Consider the following 22,910-nt stretch of genomic DNA (forward strand, 5'->3'; position numbering starts at 1 on the left):
TATCTCCCTCATTACCGCAGATGTCCATCAATCTCTGCAAATCTTCCTTGTTGTTGGCCATTAGCACTATATCATCTGCGTACATTAATGCTGGTAGTGCCTGATCGTTTTCCTTGTTTGACTAAAGAGAGGTTGAAGCCCAGTCCACTTCCCTCTAATTTTGCCTCTAATCCTTGTAGGTACATCATGAATAATAAGGGTGACAGGGGGCACCCCTGCCTAAGCCCCCGTTTTACCTCTGCAGGCTTGGATACCTGTTTTTCCCACTTTATAACTACCTTGTTACCTTTATAGACACCCTTTAAAAGATTAGTGACTACATGTTCCACGCCTTGTGTGTCCAGTATTCCCCACAATTCCTCTTGAACCACGCTATCGTACGCTCCCTTGATATCCAAAAATGCTAGCCACAGGGGCCTGTGTTCTTTTACTGCTATTTCGATGCACTGCCTCAGTGAGAACAGATTGTCTTCCAACCTCCTATATATAGCCCACATAAGGCGACCTCCAAGTAGTGCCGGTTTCAAGCTAATGTACAGAGAGCTTACGCAAAGAATGTACAACGAATATATTAGTGGCCTAGCAATTTTATAGCATGCGATTATGAGCACAGCACCTTTAACCAAATACACCTCTACATGGTCTTTATTATGATGAAATTTCCTCTGTAAATCTCCACAGAGCGGACATAACAGCGGGAAAATTAAACTGCTCTATACTATCTAGTTCATTTTTCGTCCAAATCGTGTCAGAAACTGCCAAAACACTTTCCCACGATCTTTATTGAAGGGAAACCAACAACTTGCAGTGTGTTGCATTATGGGTGCGGTGGCGCGAAGTTTAAAAAAAAAAAAACCTACACTTGTTTGGTATATAATCCACCAAGTACTCAATGGACGTGGAAAACAAGTCGGAAAAGTTGATGCTCTTATCAGCGCCGATAAGCCCAACCTTTGTGTTAGGGTACACCATGAGTTGATGAGTTAACTGCATACTTGGTTCGGCTTCCTGGTGCGATACATAACGGATAACTCATTTTAAATTTCGCGCCACTCCACTCATAATGCAATACACTTGCAAGTGGTTGGCTTCTCTGTAATACCAGGTAATACCTAGGGAGCCTACATACGCCGCGCCTTCGTCGCGCGGCGCATGTAGGCTCCCTAGTAATACCGACCGTGGGAAAATTTTTTTTTTCCAGTTTCTGACGCCTTTGGATGAAAAATGAAGAGGATAGCGAGGCGCAGCTTGAATTTCGCGCTTCCACGTCTGCTCAGCGAAGAGATACAAACCAAAGTTAATCAAAATGAAGGCCATGTAGTGGTTTGTTTATTAAAGGTTCTGTGCTCATAATTGCCTAGTATAATTACGGCTATGCTATTCACGTAAACCTTGTATATTCTTAGCGTAATCATGCTGTACAACGGCTTAAAACCGGCACTACTTGGAGGTCACTTTATGAGGGCTATATATAGTTGATCGCAAGTATATACCTTTTATCACTTTTCACTTTATGCTTTAAAAGTGCTAAAAAATGCGTTAGGCTTAGCGTCAGCGGTCAAACGGGTAAAAAGGTTATGCTTGCTTTCCGATATATATACCCCTGCCTAAACGACCTCCAAGCGACCCTTGTTGGGTTATTCGCGGACGCACGCTTTAAGCGGTAAGGACACAAGTTTTACCTCAACAGCATGGGCGTAGCTAATCTATGCGATAACGAGCGTAGACCTTTTAAACAAACAAACTTCTACGTGCCCCGTATCGTGGCGTTTCTTGCAAAGTTGGTCTACCAAAGTGCGTGATCGTTACCACAAAAACGACCTACTGTACTGCTGACCTGGCCAGATGGCGGGGTTAGAATGAGCTATTTTCGTTGCCATAAAAAGCTATTGTCGTTGCCATTAGCTATTGTCGCTGCCATAAGAACAACCTATTGGGCTTCCCATGGGAGCGATCGTCTTTGCTTTCGTTCAACAGCTAACCGTTGGTGGCGCAATCTACAACACCCCGCTTTCAGGGTGAAAATTCCCCCGGTAGTTTGGCTTCACCTCGCCACACGTGGAAAACAAGTCGAAAAAGTTGAGACCCTTATCAGCCCCGATAAGGCCAAACTTTTTCTGACGTCACAGCTTTCGTATGGGATTTACTGCTCCCAACGTCTTTTAAATTTCCCGCTACTGCACCATGCAAACACCGCGGGATGTTTAAAATCCGAGAGGCTATCTCGTTCATTTTTTCTTGTGGTATCAATTATATGGACACACTCGGCTGGATTTCGCCGCCACCGTCGACGTTACGTTAGCATCGGCTTGGACGTCGATGTCTAGCACCGTAATATATATATATATATATATATATATATATATATATATATATATATATATATATATATATATATATATATATATATATATATATATATATATATATATATATATATATATATATATATATATATATATATATATATATATATATATATATATATATAGGTATGGGATATGGCACAACGGGAGCGTTGTCAACAAGGATAAATATATTTATTTCCCAACAGTTTCGGGAGGGGACATCCCTTCATCAGGGGATGAGTTATACTGACATGAGCTTCCAAACTTCCTTGCTGCCGCGTCCCTCTCGCCTTGAAAGACGTTTGCGAGAGTGAGAGGGAACTGGAAGAAGGAAAAAAAAGGAGAAAAAAGACGAAAAAAGAAAGAAAAGAAAGAAAGTAAAGGGAGGTCCCCTCCCGAAACTGTTGGGAAATAAATATATTTATCCTTGATGACAACGCTCCCGTTGTGCCATATCCCATACCTTCACGAAGACTAACTGGCCCATTGAATTATTACTCCCACTATATATATATATATATCACTATATATATATATATATATATATATATATATATATATATATATATATATATATATATATATATATATATATATATATAGTGGGAGTAATAATTCAATGGGCCAGTTAGTCTTCGTGAAGGTATGGGATATGGCACAACGGGAGCGTTGTCATATATATATATATAGTGGGAGTAATAATTCAATGGGCCAGTTAGTCTTCGTGAAGGTATGGGATATGGCACAACGGGAGCGTTGTCATCAAGGATAAATATATTTATTTCCCAACAGTTTCGGGAGGGTTCCTCCCTTCATCAGGGATGACCCTTATCCTGGCCGATAACAGCTTCAACTTTTCCGACTTGTTTTGAACGTGCGGTGAGGTGAAGCCGACTCACTGGGGGAATTTCCAGCTTAGAAGCAGGGTGCTTGTGGCCGTGAACCCGCCCTCACGTGTACTCACCCTGCAAAAAACGTCGGGAAATTGGGCCCATCAAGTTTTTCATTAAAAATACTGTGCTCATCATCGCATGTATTAGTTACGGTGAGGTCATGAACGTCCGCTTTGTATATTGAGTGCGCATGGTGGATCCAGTTCTGCTTGGTACCGGCACCACTCAGAAGTCGTTTTATTAGGGGTATATATAGCCGATAGCAAGGATACATCATTTTTACCTCTTATTTTTTTTTGAACATTAACATGGCAAAACCGCGTCGGGCTTAGGCTCACAGTAGGCTCAAAGTAGAGAGAGTATTTACTATCTGCTATATATAGCCTTCATAAAACGACCTCCGAATGGTGCCGATTACAAGCAGAACTGGATCCACCTTGCGCAGTGAATATACAAGGTGTATGTTGATGGCCTCGCCGTGACTAATCTATGCGATAATGAGCACGGTATCTTCATTCAAACAAACCTCCACAAGTTTTTTTTTTTTAGTTTCCGGCAGGAGAGTTCGCGGGAGTTGCGTGATCACAGCCACTAACACACCACTTTCGAGCTGGAAAATCCCCCGGAGGATTGGCTTCACCTCACCTCACGTGGAAAATAGTCGAAAAAGTTAACGCCCTTATCAGACCCTATAAGACCAAACTTTTGTTCGACTCTGTGAACTGGTTACTTGATCCCTTCTTTTTCAAGTTAAAAACCCACCAACACGATCTCGTTAGTTGACCCCCTAGCAACTTGGTAATATCCTGCACCCTCAATGATCAATGTCCTCCCCCTCCCCTAAATTTCTCCAAAACAGCCGCAGAGATTGCATTAATGGCCCCCACAGGTTACCAACTTGCCAAGAAGTACCACTTAACCTGGTTCGTTTGTGTGCTCGGTGCTCTTCAGCCATTTTTGAATATGTGTAGATGCAGGGGAGAACGTACCTTGTAGGTACATGCTTTGTTGACCTGGAACTTTTCAGAGAACGGAAACAACCCTTTCAACTTTATTTTATATATTGACCCTCCACGGCCATGAACATAACAGAGCATTGATTATTGGATTTCACTCCTGCCGTGCCTTGTGTCCCGATGCAGCTGTGATTACTGCATAAGCTCATTGATAGGTTGCAATGATTTTGTTTATTGGTAAACTTGCAATGACTTTTGACTGACACTGCCGAAGAGGCAGCATTGAAGCCTGGAAGTGCTGTTGCTCTACTCTAGACCTTCACTACAGAGATGCAAAAGGCAAAGTAGCTGCTGCACTTGAAAGACTCGTTAGAATGCACAAGGGCCAATTTCGGCATTACATAAAATCCAGGCAGCCACTATACACTTATTACTGTACAAGTATGTACTCCATTTACTCTGTACAAAAACAATGTTACGCATGCACTATTAGTGTGTTATATTGTATTTCTTTGACCGTGCTCTGAGTGATGCTTTCGGGTACTTGGGTCCCGTCAGGCAGAGGACATCTGCCTTATGCCCTTGTATCCGAGACATACATTTGTCTGAAATAGAGACAACAATAACAACAACAAGCGTGCAGTAGTGATTTGACATACTTTGATCACCAAAAGTATCACGCTGATGTGTACAACAAAAGGCAACCACACAGGTTTGGAATTTCACATATGCCAAAGTCATTCGCTTTACGCCAAGATGCCAAGTCTGGTAGTTGAACTGCATGGTACTGTTCAGCGACGACAGGACTTCCAAGCTGGAATCGGCACCAGAAAACCAAACCCTAGTGATACTGCCAATTGAACACACATTATTTAAGTGAAACAGGTTATAGGTCAGGCAAGATTCGATGAGACGGCGTGCATGCTTTCCTTGGTGCCGCAGACAACTGGGCAATAGGGTTTTTCACATATGACGCAGTTATGTAGTGTATTTTATATAGCATTACCAAGCTTCCCCAGCTGCCTATTACTCATAAAGCAATTCGGAAGACACCGACTCTTTTCCTTCTACCTCTCAGTGCTTTAGTTGAACAGCACTACCCTCAAGGCTACCTGGCAGCAACAATAAAAATACTAAAGTGTGCAAAGCACAATGGCTACTGCAGGCACAAAGCAAGCGGATGCAATGTCGAACTGAAGCTTATTACAGAAAATGTTGAAATATACTTTACTGCTCTAATTATAAAAAGCTTTCTGCATTTTCGTATATTTCAGTTTTGTCCCAGTCGTAGCTGTCTCTCTGTACACCCTAAAATATACTTTTAACTAGCCAAGACACTAACCTTGAAATAATATTACATTGAAGTGCCTGCGTGATAACAATTATTGTCATATGACCTTTCAGCCATGCATGGGCAACGCTTGTTTGCTTACCGTAGGAGATGTCCCAGCTAATGACAGCCAACATGCTTCCTTCATTTCTAGTTAGTTTCTCTAATTAATATTAGTTGAGTTGCCAATGCACAAGCATAGTACTGTTGGCAAAGGAAGACAGATGACCGTACACCATATAGGCCTAGTAAATGTATGTTGTACAAGTTTTTGTTGCCCTTCCTTTACGTTGAACTACTAGCTAGGTTAAACTTTACTGGAACAACTCATACACGCATAGAATTATATACAGTGTGTAAATGAAAACATTTGTGTCTTTTTCTGCATGTGCACATTCATTGGCATGAGAGAGAACCGGCATGCGAGACAAAGTTGTCGCGAGAGACAAACATCGGCTCTTAACACAGGTTCGAGACTTGACTTTTGAACTGGACCGCTCCAGCCTGGGTCAGCGGCTGTGCGGTGGACCCCGCACCAAGTTGCTTCTGCTCGAGGGCCTGTCATTTGAAGTCCGTGGTGGAGAGATCCTCGCAATCATAGCCACGTCTGGTGAGCAAACTACACTGAAACTGTCCTAAAAATTAAAAAATTAAAAGATGACAGGCTGCCAACTCAATCAGTCATACAGGTAATAAAAATTGCAGTTGTACGAGATTGGTCTGGAGTTTTTGTACATCTATAAAACAGGATGGTGCACATTCGTAATTGTATCTGCACAGGTGCTGGCGTGTTATAAAAGTAATTGAAATGAACAGACTGTACACAATTTCCTGTGTATAACCAGTCTGGAAAGCTGGTCATAACAGCATTTAGTGCGAAACCACTGTTTCAAGCCCTAATTATACTGCCGTGAAGTCAAACCTTGCAGTTTATATTACCAGTCCTCAAAATGCCTTTCTTTTCTCCTGTTAAGTCTGCAAGCCTGGAAACTTTGATGAGTTCTAAAACTTATCATATATTACTGTGCTTAACCTTAATCTAAATTACAAGCAAATAAGAGGTAAGGTAGGTAGGCATCTATACTTACCTTGTCGAAATAACATTCATGCAGTTACATAAGTGAAAAATAAAGATGTGAACAAAACCTTGAAAATAAACTGAGTAAAAAAGTTCATGAAGTGACAAAAAGGAATTAGTAGCACTTTTGAAACTTAAAACACTCTGTAGCCTAATGTTAAGCATGTAGTACACTTAAAACTTTGATATAACTAAACCAGATATAACAAAATGTCGGTTGTAACGAAGTAAATGAAAACTAGTCTTGCAATAGATATAGTGTTAGGAACGTACATTTATAACACATTTTCGGATATAGCGAGCCTATTTTCATGTAATATGCAGCTTTGATATAACGAGACTTGAGTGTAGTCCTGAGTGCAAGTTTTAGAGTCGTAGTGACCAATCAATTTTATAACTTGTTTCTGTTTGAATTTGCGGTAATGATAGACTTCCTGCAACTGATTTAGAAGATATCCAAATATGCAAAGCTATAGCAACCAAGAATGCTGTGCTCAATAAATAAATGTTGACTATTATGGCATGCATCGCTTCACGTTCTTTATGCACATTGACGCACAGAGCAAGAGGGTTCGGCCCTGCTGGACATTTTGGCCAACCGGCACCCAAAGTGGGGCAGCCGGCTGCGCGGCGACATCATGTTCAACGGACTGTTCATGCCACCAGCGAGACTAGAACACTGCGTTGCCTACGTCGCTCGCAACTGGCACCTGTGGCCAGACATGAGCGTGCGGCAGTGGATGCTTTTCACCTCGCTGCTCCAGGAGCCGGGAGGACCGGGCCGGGATACCAAGGCTAGGGTGAGAACCGTAGCCTTTCAGGTTTCCCTAAACTCGAAGGGGCACTAAAGAGCAAAATTATTTTTTGCATATCAGTAGAGCAGGATTCTGCAATCACGAAAACACCACTGCTCCCGCGACACGACGCGTGGCATGCGAGAAAACGCGGGAAAAGAAGTGGACACACCACCTTGCGATTCCCGCACCAAGCACCGCGACACCATGAATTTTAAGGCATATACCGAGTCCTACGCAGGTTCTAGTCAATAAAATTAATGTGTAACAATCTGTGAGTGTCGTAGACCCAGAATACAAAGTTTCAGAAAATTTTATTCAGTCAATTTGCCGAAAGTACAAAAAAATACATATTGAAGTCTCTGATGTCACGCATGGAGATTTCAGCATGAACTTTAAAAATGAAACTTAGACCTTGGTTTTTCCTGCTAATATTAAACTTATGATAGTGAAACATACACCGTTAGAGTTCTCAGAGTGCAGTTCATCAATCTAAACCAAGTCATTCTTTTTCTTCAGTGACCCTTTAACTCGCGCACTTTCCACAACTTGTTGACCGCAGGCTGCAGTAACTTCCCTCCCTTTATTTTTTTAATAACTGATCCGCTTCAAAAAGCCATTTTCACCCTGACAGATATATATATATATATATATATATATATATATATATATATATATATATATTGTCAAGTAGATCCTCTGTTCGCAACGCGGTTTATTTCGATGTTTCAGCCAGAGTGTGGCCTTGATCAGAAGCGAGGTAGACCCGAGTTGGACCCTCCTACCCCCCCCCCCCCCCCGGCCGTCCCCTTCCACCTTTTTTTTACTGACGATCACCTTTAAGATGTCTGCGGCCTGCGTTCCTTCCACTAACGTATTGTGCCCGACCAGATGGCGCCGCATGCCTCCGGTGGTTCGGTGTGGTAAAAAAGAGCTTTTTTAAGAAGTTAAGCCTCTAACTGCTCAGTGCTACGTGGACGTCTCATCGCCGGAAGAGGGGCACCGTGCATTGCTGCAGAAGCTAGCTAGCGGGCGCAATGTTAATTCCGGCCCGCTCCTGGATTACGCAGTAGGGGGCTTCCGATTGTGCACAAGGTTGCTGATGGACATGTCATGCTTGGCACAATTGATTGGTTAGTTAGATGGAAACAGACGACAGCTGTACTCAGGAAGAGTAGTTACACTTAGAAGAATTTCAGTTGTCCAGTGACCGTTGCAGCTGCAGTGCCGTGAACTCTTCAGTTATTATTGCTGCATCAATACTTCACCCCGTAGTATTTGTGCCGGCCTAGTTTAAAGTCACGGTGTCTTGTATTGAAAGCAATGCGAGAAACAGACAAAGCAACTAGCACACAATCTAAGTTCTTGATTAACATACGAGGAAACCTAACATGCGATTCCTCTAATGTGGTATACCTACTCGAATGCAACGTATGCAGTATGCAGTACATCGGGCAAACAGGAACACCATTTAGATTCGTTTCATTAATCACATAGCCCATGCAAAATCAGCCCCAAGTCTTCCTCTATCAAAACATCTCAACCTTCCTGACTATGCATTTGACAAACTATCAGTAAAACTCTTAGAAATGGGATTTAAATCAAACGTGAACATTGACATTCATACCTCATCCATCAATTTAACACCCCCTAAAGAGGAATAAAGGAGAATTCGGGTACCCTTGCAGCAATTAACGCGTAAGAAACAATAACGGTAGAAATGACAATAATAACTGAAGAGTTCACGGCACTGCAGCTGTGACGGTCACTGGACAACGGAAATTCTTCTAAGTGTAACTACTCTTCCCGAGTACAGCTGTCGTCTCTTTCTGTTTCTATCTTACTAACCAATCAATTTCATTTCATTTCATTTTATTTCCTAAAAGACCCCTTGCGGGGCATTACATAAGGGGTGGGTACATAAAAATTGAGCAGAAAACAATCGTTTGTCCTAAAGTGAAAGATGATTAGTGATACTGGTTGTGAAGGTAGAAGTACAAGTAATGGCAGGAATGTCGCCTGAAAGGCCATTCCAGGCAACTACTGTGCGAGGAAAAAATGATGTTGAAAAAGTAACGGTGCATGCACGTGGGCGTGCGACTTGAAGAGGATGATTAGCTCGTTGAGAGATGTGCGCTGGGGGAACAAAATAAGGTGGCATGCGCATCGAGCTGTGAAAAAACTTATGAAATAACGAAAGACTGGCGATACGGCGGCGGAGGGAAAGGAGGGGCAGTTGAAGTTCTGCCTTTAGTGAAGATACACTGACGTCATGGGAGTAAGAATTATTGATAAACCTAGCGGCACGGTTTTGAATACACTCAAGGGCATCTTCAAGATAGGCCTGTTGCGGGCTCAGATTGGGGAAGCATATTCAAGTTTAGTTCTAACAAGGCTTTTGTAAGCTAATAATTTTACATTTCTAGGTGCGTTACGTAGATGACGTCGCAAGAATCCCAATGTTTTGTTTGCCGATGATACGACTTTCGTGATATGCAAACCCCATGAAAGATCGTTGCAGAGTGTGACCCCCAGATATTTAAAAGAATTAACAGTTTCAACTGGAACATTACTGATGGAATATGGAAAAACAAGTGGAGAACGGCGGCGGGTGAAGGATAAGGCTTTGCATTTGTGAGGGTTAAGTTCCATTAGCCAATCATCGCACCATTGTTTTACATTGTTAAGATCACTCTGTAGAGCTAATTGATCAGAAGCGTTACAAACAGTGTGGTAAATAACACAATCGTCGGCAAACATTCCGATTTTACAGGATACATGAGTTGGGAGATCGTTAGTAAATATCAGGAATAAAATCGGGCCCAGAACCGACCCCTGCGGGACACCAGATGTTACCGGAAGTGAAGTAGAGGTAGCATTGTTAACAAAGACAGCTTGAGTGCGGTTACTTAAAAATTCACGGATCCACTTTAGGACGTCGGGGTGTAGGTTTAAGCGGGAAAGTTTCTACAGAAGGCGTTAATGGGGTACTTTATCGAATGCTTTCGCAAAGTCCAGGAATATGGCATCAGTCTGTACGTTAGAATCCAAGTTAATATGCAAGTCGTGCGAAAATTGTGCCAAGCATGGCATGTCCGACAACAACCTTGTGCACAATCGGAAGCCCCCTACTGCATAATTCAAGAGCGGGACATTGCACCCGCTAGCTAGCTTCTGAGGAAATGCACGGAACCCCTCTTTTGGCAATGAGACGTCCACGTAGCACTGAGCAGTTAAAGGCTTAACTTCTTAAAAAAAACTCTTTTTTCCCACACTGAACCACCGGAGCCGTGCGGCGCAGTCTGGTTAGGAACAATATATTAGTGCAAGGAAGCATACGCAGGCCGCAAATATGTTGAAGGTGATCGTCGGTAAAAAAAAAATGGGTGGAAGGGGACAACCAAGAGAAGCGCGGGTCTACGTCATGTCCTGTTTTTTTTTTTTTTTTCATGTACTCTCTCTCTTTTAAGATTGTATAAAGCTGAACACCAACAAACTGTACTCTTATTCCTGATGAAGGCCAGACTCTGGCTGAAACGTCAAAATAAGCCTTGCTGTGACTTCTCACGGAGGTTCTACTCTACTGCTTGCACTGCTACAATCACTCCACCACCATGCCTGCCTATATATATATAGACAGTTGAACTCGGCTATATCGGATTATATCATACATAGAGCTCTAGTGACAGCCCCTCGAAGATCGCATGGACAAGTACTGCGTTAAGAGTATTATGAGGCAGATCTTTATTCGAGACAAGCTCGAGCTGGCACACACTGATCATGGTATCTACAGATGAGGAAATTATACAAATGATGATGGCACGTCCAATTGATAAAAAAGAGTCAGTGACTGCACTCACACTAAATTGAATTCTCGTTCACAGTCCACATTAAACATGTGTATTAAATCTTGTGCTATTCAGGTACATCTGTCATAGCTGACTTGCACTGTCACTGTCTATGGAGCACCGATTGTGAATAAATGACATGCTTCAGGGGAAAATTATTATAGTACATATTTATAAAAAGTGGAAGTTATGTAAGGAAACGATTTTGGTGGGGATAATAGATTTGTGTAAATAAGATTGCTTTAATTGATTGCTTTCGCAGCATTCATTGCTTGCATTGCTTGTAGCTTCAATAGCTTGTGTTGGGACTCGTTGGAATAGCATAGTTGTACCACTTCAAGGCGGCACTGCAAAGTTGAAACAGAGGGAAAGCTGCACCGATGAACTTAGTCTATCAACTTCTTATCAAACAAACAAGCTGGAGGAGCAAACGCTGTAGCCAGTCGGTGCCGTGCTCTGCTCGTTACTATTGACAGGTGATAGATGCAACTCGCCTGTGCAGTTTTTGTCGCAGTGTTTTGTTTTTGAATTTGCAGAGCTGCTTCTTAAAGAAACTAATTGCTTCAACAAACTTCAGTGCAGGATAGTGTAATGTGGCAAGGATTACTAATAAGAGGAAAAAACTAATCAGTAGTGGCGTTCTGCACCACTTGGGGCTGTTGTTAGAAAGAGAACACCCACGCTGCTTTCAGGGTGCCTACAGAATTGAAAATGCAAATGCATTACAGACGCATTACAAAAGAAGGATTGCATTAAAAAAAGTATACTTAGTGCCTGTACCATAAACTTCCATTTTTCTTTCATATGAGTAAATTCGGTGCATATTTTCCCACATGCATGCATTCAGGAACACCGAACATATCAAAGATAATGTCTTTTCCATGTATGTTCGTGCTCTTATCCGAGACAGTGCAATAATCAGTGTATCTTATGCAGATCAACGCTCTGCTTGAAGACCTCGGCCTCGGCCAACTGAAGCACACACGAATCCGAGACCTCACCGAATCCGAAGCCAGGCGGCTAAATGTTGCCTCTCAACTGCTACTTGACACGGGTCAGTGCATAAGTTGTTTAGGGTATGAATAGATGATGTTCGAATTCTCTTTGGAACAGAGCGGCAATGCTACACAGTTTTCCTTAAATCTTGAAGAAAATAATCAAATAATATAAGTACAACAGAGGCTTGCTCTTTCTTGACAGACTTTGTTCTCTACAATGTTTGATTGTAGCAAGTTCCTTTTTTATTTTATTTTTACAAGAAGATAGTTCTTTCGTACAATGTCTTTTGCATTATATGCATTAATGCATATATATAAGCATGACCATCATTCACTGTGAATAGTACCACAATGCAGCTAAAAGTACTAATTTCTGGGGTTTTGTGAGCCAAATGCGCAATACGATCACTACAAAGTATGCCATAGTGGCGGAGTTAATTTTGAACCTCCCTGGGTCCATTCCCATGCACTTCAAATGTAATTACCAGGTGTTACTGCATTTCGCCCCCATCCAAAATGTAGATGCCAAGGACAGGAACCAAAGCCACGATGTCGAGAATCTCGTTACAGCCATAACAACAAAGAGTGACCTACAGTACTAAACCTCTGCAATTGTTGATAATCTAAATGTCTCAATATGAAACACCATCCAAGCCACACTCCAAACAAATAAAATTTATAAGACTGTGTGACCCTAGTGAGCAGTACGTAGATTCCTGAAGCACTAGTGGTGATTGAGCATGAATGCAGATGCAGTTAAACTCTACATGGCATTTTTGAGGACGTGTTGCAGCTGAAATTGAACCATGGCCAACCACTAAACGCAGCTTCAACATTTAAAGATGACATTGAATGTGGCCACGAGTCATTGAGAAATTGATGAAGTTGCACCGATACGCTGTGCAGCCGTAACGTTTCGTTTCTTAATCCAGATGTGGTACTGCTGGATCAGCCAATCTCTGGCATGGACATCCTCGACAGCTTCTTCCTCATTGACTACCTCAGACAATGGGCTGCCAGGGGTCGCATCGTCGTCATGACCATTCATCCGCCCACCTACGAGATCTTCACCATGATGACAAGAGGTACGTCACCACCTTCGATGAACTATACGCCATATTGAAAGCACCTATATCGTGTTTACTCGAACGTAACCGGAGCTTTTTTCCGGATCTTTGCTACCTGAAGCCTCAACCCTAACGTTACGAAAATTCAAGTTGTTTAAAAATGTAATGATATACATAATTCTTTTATTTTTGTAAACCTTTTTTATTACTGGACCTAATGAAAAGTTGCCTGTCACATTAGAATCTTGGTCACGTCATAACTGATCAGTAAGTGCTTCCAGCTGCGTTTCTTTGTGCTGTGGTATGTGAATAAACATTCAATGCGCACAAGTAAGGCTGCTTGTATAAATAAAGCACTTATGAGAAGCTCCAGTTTCACGAGCTTTATTGAAACACTGCATGTCATTAGACATTTGTGTGTGGGTGTTACTTGTAAAGACTCTTGTTGCTTTCAAAACTACACGTCTTATTTGTTTAGGTCAAGTAGTGTACAATCATTGCATATTGCCAGGACCAGCATAAGGGGTTGAAACTTTGAGGATGACAGGCTCAAGAAAAAAGTGAAGGACCATGCATGGTATTATGGAACAGAAAAGGATTATAATGTTATAACAAAAGACAGAATAATGTAATGAAGAATGAATGAGGGTTGCCAATATTCCTAGCAACATTAACAAAAAACAAAAACAAAAGAAAAATCACAGCATATATGAGGTGAATGATGACAAGTGGGGCAAAGCTCTCCACAGGGAGGTTAATCGACCTAGTCGATCATTAAACTAAAGACGTGGGAAACACGAATGGAGGCATTCAGATGGATGAACAAACGGACGCACAAACGGATGCGTGGACAGACCCACAAACGAACGGATGCGCGGATGGACGGAAGCACCGACTCACGAACGCTTCGCCTTACTCATCATCATTCACTCGGTGGATATGCTGTAACACCGTTTTTGTTGACATGCAATGCAATGCAACTGGCTACTACGTCATGGGACGTACAATCCATGGTGTAAGGAGCTTCATCCCTAAAAAAAATGGACCAGGCGGGTTCAACTGATGCATAGGACAAAGAAGAAGTGGTCGGTTAAAACAACAGAATTGATACCATATGTAAAACGCAGCTGAGGAACGCAGAGGTTTAGGGGGGTTGACAGAACTAATAAACTTATGCACAATGCAGAAAATGAAATCGGCTCACACAAGGTAGGATAAACTGGAGGTCATCAGGAAAGCCTTTTGTCTTTCAGTGGACATACATTAAGTCGAGAGTGACGATCATAATCAACTACTAATTGTTAGGAATTTCTGCTTCACCAGCTCATACAGGAAAGGGTGCTAATAAGGGAGGCCTATTGTCAATGAAAACCTGTTTTTAGAAATTTATAATATGAAGAAATGAGATTATATGATGAAATTATTCATGCTTCTCTGCCAGAAGCATTAATTGCTTCTACATCAAGAAGAGGTACAGCGGCTTCAATTTGCACGTGTGATGGATAAGATGTCTTTATATACAATAGGTATAATAATCATGCATTGAAACAAAACAATTTATAAGAATGCAATGCACACACTTTTGTTTCTACCATTTTCAATTTGAGTAATATGTACCGGTGTAATTTTGACTCGAACGCATAGGTAAGAGCCAATATTATCTTTAGAGACCATATTCATTGCGACATGAGGTGGTTATCTTGAGAAATAGCGCACACCAATAAATTTGATGTTGGATTCGTATTCGTGGATACTGTACTTAAAAATGGTAATATTATAGGTAAAGCCCATCTATTATGCCAACCTATATTGAGCTGCCTCGCAGCTCATGACTTTGGGCCCAATCAGTCACAGCGGAAACTTAATCTCTTGATTGCTCCGTGCTTTGTGTAATCACCAAGTCTTCACTGCCATCTCAGCCTTTGGTTGTGTGTCAGGTTTATCGAACAGCAATGCTTTTTCTGGACGCCGCTGTACGCTGGTGTCGTAACAGGTGCGGGACACAGATCATACATTCAGTGCCCTGAAACTGGCGTAGACTGTGGTTCGTCAACATAAACAGTCACCAGTCTTTAGGAAGATACTAGCCCCGCCGCGGTGGTTTAGTGGCTAAGGTACTTGGCTGCTGATCCGCGAGTTGCGAGAACGCATCCAGGCTGCGCCGGCTGCATTTCCGATGGAGGCGGAAATGTTGTAGACCCGTGTGCTCAGATTTGGGTGCACGTTAAAGAACCCCAGGTGGCCGAAATTTACGGAGGCCTCCACTACGGCGTCTCTCATAATCATATGGTGGTTTTGGGGCATTAAACCCCACATATCAATCAGTTAAAAAGATAATAAGCCGTTTTCTATTTTGAATCTAACTAAGAGTACAAGTATGACATCACACTCTTCTTGTTCCAGTGGCCATCGTATCGACAGGGCGCATGGTGTATCACGGCAAACGACGCGAACTACTTCCGTACTTCTCCTGCATCGACTTTCCCTGTCCAGCCTTCAAGAACCCCTCCGATTACTACCGTGAGCTATATATACATTGCTTCTCGTACTCGTATCTGTCGTTTGCTCGCTTTGCTTGTCTATTTGTGCGAGTGGATTCACGTTTGATACTGTTCTGAAAAACTACAAGTAGCACCAGAAACAAATCGAGTATCAATACTTTACCGATACTTCTCCAACAATTAGTACCTGCTGCAATTCTTACTAGTCACCAAGTATTTATTGTTAATGCTATAGTTTCAAAACATTTATTAAAAGCAGGAATCGAACACCAGGAGCAAACAATAATTATTGGCACACTCGTAATTCATACTCAGGTGTCCTTCTATCACTCAGTCAGGAAAGTGTAGTTTGGCTGGAAAATCGGGAGCACTGGAATATTTCAGGTTTTTCAAAGCATTTGCATTACATAAAGTAGGGCTCGTTATCAGAAATCTATCGGTATTTGCACAACCGTTTGCTGCATTGATTTCAGTCGATCATTTCTGAACACCAGGCTTTTGACCCAACCTCCAAGCTAGTGCCCTCACAAATTAGTTACAAACCCGGCAGCTGGTGTGCGAATGCATGACTATCATAATATGGTGCTGCATTTCAATGAGGACAAAATATAGAGGAACACCTTTGTTAGGTGTGATGTGGGTGTGTCAAAGAAGTTTTCATCTCTTCCGTATCATTTAGGTTAGGTTAGGTTAAGCTAGGTTAATCAGTGCTACGGCATGTTGTACTCATCTTCTCTGACTATTTTTTAAAAAAATGAAGGCAGACTGTAATACTGCAGCTCTATACCCAAGTGAATTTAAAAATCATCTATTCATACTACAAACGAATGATGCACCGACCCGTGTCAAGTAGTTGAGAGCGAACATTTAGCCGCCTGGCTTTGTATTCGATCAGGTCATGGATTCATGTGTGCTTCAGCTGTCCGACGCCGAGGTCTTCGAACAGAGCGTTCATCTGTACAAGGCACAAATTATTGCAATGTCTTGGATAACACCAAGATACATGGGGAAAATATTATTGATTATATCTTTGGCGTTCCTGCACGCATACATGCAGGAAAAAAATTAGGGGTCCCTAAAGCTTTGCCTTTAGGAGTTGAACGTGATAGCAACATCCTGTTCCTACAGTGCATACTTTAAACACTTAGTGCATGGAACCTTTTCGAATTTGCTATGCACTCACTACGTGTCTTTAAAGGGAATGGGTGCAGCAGTGTGTGTACCTTTTGTAGTGGGGTACCGGCTTTCAACCGTGGAGCCATTATGATAATCGCATATTCTTACGCCCGCAGGAAATGGATGTTTCTACCACGCATTTTTTGCAATATTTCATGTTGCATTGTGAAGCATGTGTACAGGAAGCGTGTGTTTGTGAAGCATGAAAGCTACTTTACTGCATTTCCAAGCAGAGGAAGTTATTTTTCCTGTTTTCACAACCAGAGGCGTGGTAGAACATCCACTTGCAATGAGAACGGTTTCGAGCGTTTTCTAAATACTACTTGGGAATGCAGACATCATTTTTCTTGGAAAACGCCACACTCACTCGGATAAAAAAACTAAAATCAAGTAACTTTGGAAAGTAATGTCTGAGCATGTAGCATATAAAAAAAACTGTCTTGAACACTTCGACACCTTGAGAAAATTGGGCATTATTTTCATGCCTCTGCTAAGCTATAGTATTTTTAATCAAGGCCCAAATGTGCATGAAAAGCAAACAAACTTGCAGCTAGGTGTGTCACTGTAATATACACCACTTATTTCCAGTATAAATCTTTCATAACACTCTCCTCATCGTGTAATAGTTTTGTGCAGACCGTAAATTTATCCTTCAGGTTTATCTACTTTTTATGCTCTAAGAAATACAATTTACCGAACGGCCATATCTGTTCTAGGTGAGGAGTTACCCACTCGTTAGATTTGCACTCCCGTTTTCTAAACTTCAGCAACCTCTGACCAACAAAAATAAATTTAAATCAATTCAATCCACTTTATTTTCTAGACAGGCCCAGATGACTAAAGGCTAGGTGACTAAAAAAGGGCTTACTTGCTCCATGATGGTTCCTGCCCCCTACATAAACTTTTACGTACAAATGAGAGACCAGAACTTACAGCTCCCCTTAAATTTACAATAATTTTGCTCTCTCTAAAATGCAACAAACTTCGTTCGAATTGGCCCATAGGGAGGTCGACTTGAATAGCACCTGTGTGTTGCATGCTATTGAAATGGTGGCCTATAATCAAAGGGGTTCTGCTACCAGCATGAGGACACTGACTCCTGGCATCGGCAGCCACATTTCAATGAACACCACATGTAAAATACTGAAGTGCATGTTCACCCCTGGTGGTTTAAATTAGTAGTCCTTCACTACAGTATTCCTCATACCTGGTACCACCCCTCATGTAATGCCTCCTTCTAGGAGGCCCTTGAGGTATGAAAATAAATAAATAAATAAATAAATACCTGCATCATGTTTTTGGCAAGTGAAACCCCAGAAAATCATTAAGCTACCACAGTTGGTCTTTCCTCTAGAACGTGATAACATTTCTTTGCCTCTCTTTCGATTGAATCTGCTTTTTCAGGGAAGCAGGGCATGAAAGAACTTGGAAAGTGAAAAAATAAGAAGAAAATAAGAAAGTGTTAGAGATAAGCATCAGAGTGATTATTTGTACACTTCAATTCATTTCAGTTTTTGTCACGACTAGTACACTACAGTTAAAAGACAACAATTAAGAGCCCCTCAGCTTTCTCTACACTAATTGTGTGTTCGATTTATGTGCTTGTTCTCAAGATAAAAACAAGCCCCTCGGCAAAATCCTCCTTTTTTTTTTGTTTATGGTGAAGGCGTCGCCATGGCAGACAATGTCTTAGCTTAGCATAAGAGGGTTTGCTGGTCAGCTGCTTCGTCCTGCACAGATGATGTGCCATGCGATGCCTTCCGGCAAAGAAAAAGTGTTCCATACCCACTTCACGGATTATGAGTTGTACGCTGGCTAGCATTCTCAGGGGGTTTTATTAATAGATATACCTAACAAAGTGGACGTGGAAGAGCCTTCTACCACGGTTGAATCAGTTGAGTGTTGGACGATTAATTCAATGATTGTGGATTCAGATTCTACTGAAAGAAAGGAAGATATTCACCCACTTAATTTCAATTTGTGTAGCAATTAGTGGGCTTAAGTTAAAAAACAACAATTAATGCCTTCTTTTCCTTTCCTAACCAAATCGCCTGTTTGATTCATACGGTTGTCTCTAACATAAGAACAGGCCCCTTGAACAATATTCCGCTACTTTTGTCCATCAATGAAATATGCATATTTAGAGCATACATATTTTGTGTGCTTCAGTCGACCTGGTGACGCTGGACAATCTCTCTCCCGAGGCGATGCTCGAGTCCAGCCAGCGAGTCGAGAACCTAGTCGAGGTGTTTCGGCGCAGGCAGGTGGCACTCTCCGACCCGGGTCCCCCGGGTAATGCTCCCATGGACGTCTACAGGGCAGGATTCTTTGGACAGATGCTAGCCCTTTGGATGTGAGTGCACACTCTTGTAATCCCAGTCTTTCAATTACTCTCTCACTGGTGCGTCAAGAACAAAGATTCTGAAGAATCGACATTTAACGCCTCAACCGTTAAACTGCTGAGCAAAATAAGATTGTTCTCGCTTTTCAGCTTCAAATAGCACCCTTTTAAATGATTCTGCAGTTAAACTATCCGAAATTCGACTTTAATGCATACTTTTATGTACGTTGCGAATTCTCCCTATGCCACAGAAGCAAGTGCCTTCCAACAAATATTGTACTTCAGAACTACGTAACATGTCGTGTGCCACCACTTGGGTGCGTACGCACCGAAGAAACAAAGTTACCGAAGATAGAACTTAAGTCACTCGAGCGACAAAGAATGAGGAAGTGAGAGCTGTTGCATGCGCTTCGCACTCTCCGCCTTCAGCTGTGAAACAATTGGTTTTAGCACAAAATACGTTGGGCAGGACAACACTAGATTTGTTCATGCTGCAAGCTACATGCCCCACGAGTGCTTGACAGCCGGCATTAAAGGGAACACGCATTTCGTGACTTGCTCGCATGAAGTTATTTGGTATGTCGCGAATGCACGACACTCGGCAGTACAGAGCTAAAAATTTTCTTGACCTCGCAGCATGCCCATATCAAAGAATTTTAAAAATTGTTATTTTTATTCCAAGAACTTAAAAAACATTTCAGTTCTACGCTTCTAAATGCAGCTTTAGCACTAGTGCGGAAAAAATACTTATTGTAATTACTAAGAGACAGCTGGCTATAGCTTGCAGCATCTGCACACGTTTGAACAATGACCGTTCACTTCACAAGCTCAACCCAATTTATATAAGCAAAATTGATACATTGTGGTGCAACTCCTCGGGTACCGCATGCACCTACAACTTCCGCACGCAAGCTGCCCGAGTTGGTCATTCGCTTTCAAATTTTTTTTGGTTATTCACTAAAACAGTCTGCAAACGTACCAGTTAACTTGCTATGTCAAAGCAAAGGTTATGCGTGTGTGTTACCGCTGTAGTGAAGAAGGTGCACAGAGCACTGTGGGCACTTCTGAACAAAAAAAGGTTTGAAAATATGCGAAATGCTCAATGAAATTTTTTTCATTCGATTTACTTTCTACACTTGTGCATCTTCAACTGATTTGCATTGCACATTTGTAGTGATGCCATTCGACCGTTACTGAATCATAAATATTGTACATCATGTTGACATCTTACGTTTACCGCAACTTGGTACCTGTCATTTTCATTCTGAATCTCTTTCAACTATGACTGTCACGGCATCAATGCTAGTGGCACTTGCAACAATGGTAATGCTGACAAAAAAAAGGGCCAAATATAAAATCAAAAATAAAGAATCATAATGTAGTACATTCAAACCTCATTAAAGCAAAGTTGCATCTTACAAAAATATAAGTGTATTATGTCTGAAAATTCATTATAAAAGTTAATTATAAAACTTTTTATTTCATGACTTATTATTATTATTATTTACTTCGTTTTAACCGGGATTTTGTTATATCTGTTTTCCTTATATTGAGGGTTTTTTTTTTTGCTTTCGCACAGACGGGCACTGATCTACACTTTCCCATACAACGTGGTGCACTTCTTCCGACGTCTATTCCTCGCCGCCTCCATCTCCGTGCTTGTTGGGGCCATCTTCTGGAATGTAAGGGCAGGGCTCGACCAGGAGCATGTCTTGGACCGGCTTGGCTTTCATTACACGCTCCTCGGTCTCTGTCTCTGGCCGCTTCTGCTCGGCGACGTCACTGACGGTAAAAAAACTTAATCGTGTATTGCAACTGCTCTGCAATGTGCATAGCGTTTTCACCCAAAAATTATTTCTTCATATCATCACCACAACTACACTTCGTTTCATATATTAATTATGCAATGCTGTGAAAGCTACATGAGTCCGGTTCACAAAATAAGTTTGTGCGTGTTGCGCTAGGATATTGCCATTTCAAATGTGGCCTCCGTGATTGGCTGCAGCTGTGCGCTGCAAAACAAATCACGGAGGCCACAATATGAAAACAGAGACGTTAGGCGATCCGGATGAACTTACAGGCAACCGTATAAATAACTTGGTTGTAATTGGGCGGTGTGAATCTAATTTCTTGCTCCCCATTTCGCACATGACGGGCAATGTTACTGAATCTAGCAAAACACTTCTTTGCAAGCATATGCATTCACACCAAGAAATAGTTCGATGATATAGCACGTGTAACGTGATTTTTTTTTATTTTTAGACTAAGTAACAAATGAAAACGTTCTGTGTCTTGAATAACTGAATGTATTTATTTTAAAGGTATCAAACATCTGCGTTTATTACTTGGTCTAAAAGACAAAAGAAAGAACAATCATATTACAGGTGATATGTCACTAAATTTTGTTCCAAACACATCTCCTGCAAGAAGTCTTGCTAGCTTCAATAACATTGTACCTTGTGTATGAAATGTATTGTAAGCCGTCAGGCTCACACTGCCCAATTTTTCGTTCTGATGATCAAGCTCACACCAAGTTCAGTGGAAAGTTCAAGCCCAAACTGAGAAGAAAAAAGAAAAAAAAAGGCTTGAAACTAACCAATTAGAAATGCTGTAAAAAAGTCCTGTAAAGGTGTCCAAGATGAGCAAAGGTCTAAGATAGAAGAATTGCCCAGATTTTCTTTTTCCGACTAAATAGGCGTTCTCCTTGATAGATACACATGTATTTACTTTGAAGGTTCAACAAGCAGATGGAGAGTTTCTTTTTCTTCCTTTATTGAAATTAAAAGGGCCTAAGAAACGCTTTTGAGTACTCATGATTATCAGTTTAAATAAAAACAGACTTCAAAGTCCCTTGAGGCACTGTCTTTCTCAGTTTTACCACATCAGCTAGAATACTTGATGAGCTGAGCCTTAATCATAGCACAGAATACAAGGTGACATTATCTGATCAACAAGAACGTGCTAGTTGCCAAAGCAGTTAGTGAAAATAGGTCGCTGGTGTTAACAGCGCTAATGTAATTAAGGTATTTACTAAGTTAAATGAACATTAATGCCTGTGTTCTAATAATGGAATAGAATAAGGCTGAACAGAAAATGAAGCCACATTTAAACTCTTTACTTTACATTCTGATACACTTGTTACTGCAAACCAGATTATGAATACTGCAGACATTTCTTGGAACTAGTACTACTAACCACCTTATTTTTTTTCACTACAGGTTATTAAATATATGTAGTGAAACCTTGAAGCCTGCACCTGATGTAGCTCACACCCTTGTCTTTTTCATTACAGTCTGGCGAGAAAAGTCGTACGTCTCAAGGGATATCAATGAAAGGTTGTACAACGGCATTGCGTACATCATATCAAAGGTAGGATCAGTTATTTGCTTTTTTTATAAACTTTGTGACAATTTTTGCTTGTTCACACGCTGCTGAATTAACACCATTTGACGTGTTTTTGCTAGTCCCTAGCCCTTCGTTACTATCCCGCGTTTAATATCTCTTGTGGTTTAGCAGCCAATACGGTTACTATTAAACATTTTCTGCTATCGCTGCTAAGTATGTTACTAGCTTATAACTT

General features: G+C 41.4%; 1 protein-coding gene across 2 annotated transcripts in view; it reads left to right on the plus strand.

Moving 5' to 3' along the window:
* LOC119181124 (ATP-binding cassette sub-family G member 8) overlaps window positions 1-22,910 on the plus strand; it is a 388,763-nt gene that overhangs the window by 360,711 nt on the left and 5,142 nt on the right. For both annotated transcript variants that reach the window (XM_075875541.1, XM_037432306.2), the window contains 8 exons: window positions 5,996-6,137; window positions 7,167-7,405; window positions 12,184-12,301; window positions 13,178-13,330; window positions 15,716-15,832; window positions 19,159-19,342; window positions 20,910-21,118; window positions 22,623-22,699. In XM_075875541.1, the coding sequence (XP_075731656.1) occupies window positions 5,996-6,137; window positions 7,167-7,405; window positions 12,184-12,301; window positions 13,178-13,330; window positions 15,716-15,832; window positions 19,159-19,342; window positions 20,910-21,118; window positions 22,623-22,699 (1,239 nt within the window). The remainder of the gene's footprint in view (window positions 1-5,995; window positions 6,138-7,166; window positions 7,406-12,183; window positions 12,302-13,177; window positions 13,331-15,715; window positions 15,833-19,158; window positions 19,343-20,909; window positions 21,119-22,622; window positions 22,700-22,910) is intronic.

Source organism: Rhipicephalus microplus, chromosome 10 (genome assembly GCF_043290135.1).
Source record: "Rhipicephalus microplus isolate Deutch F79 chromosome 10, USDA_Rmic, whole genome shotgun sequence".
NCBI classification, from domain to species: domain Eukaryota; kingdom Metazoa; phylum Arthropoda; class Arachnida; order Ixodida; family Ixodidae; genus Rhipicephalus; species Rhipicephalus microplus.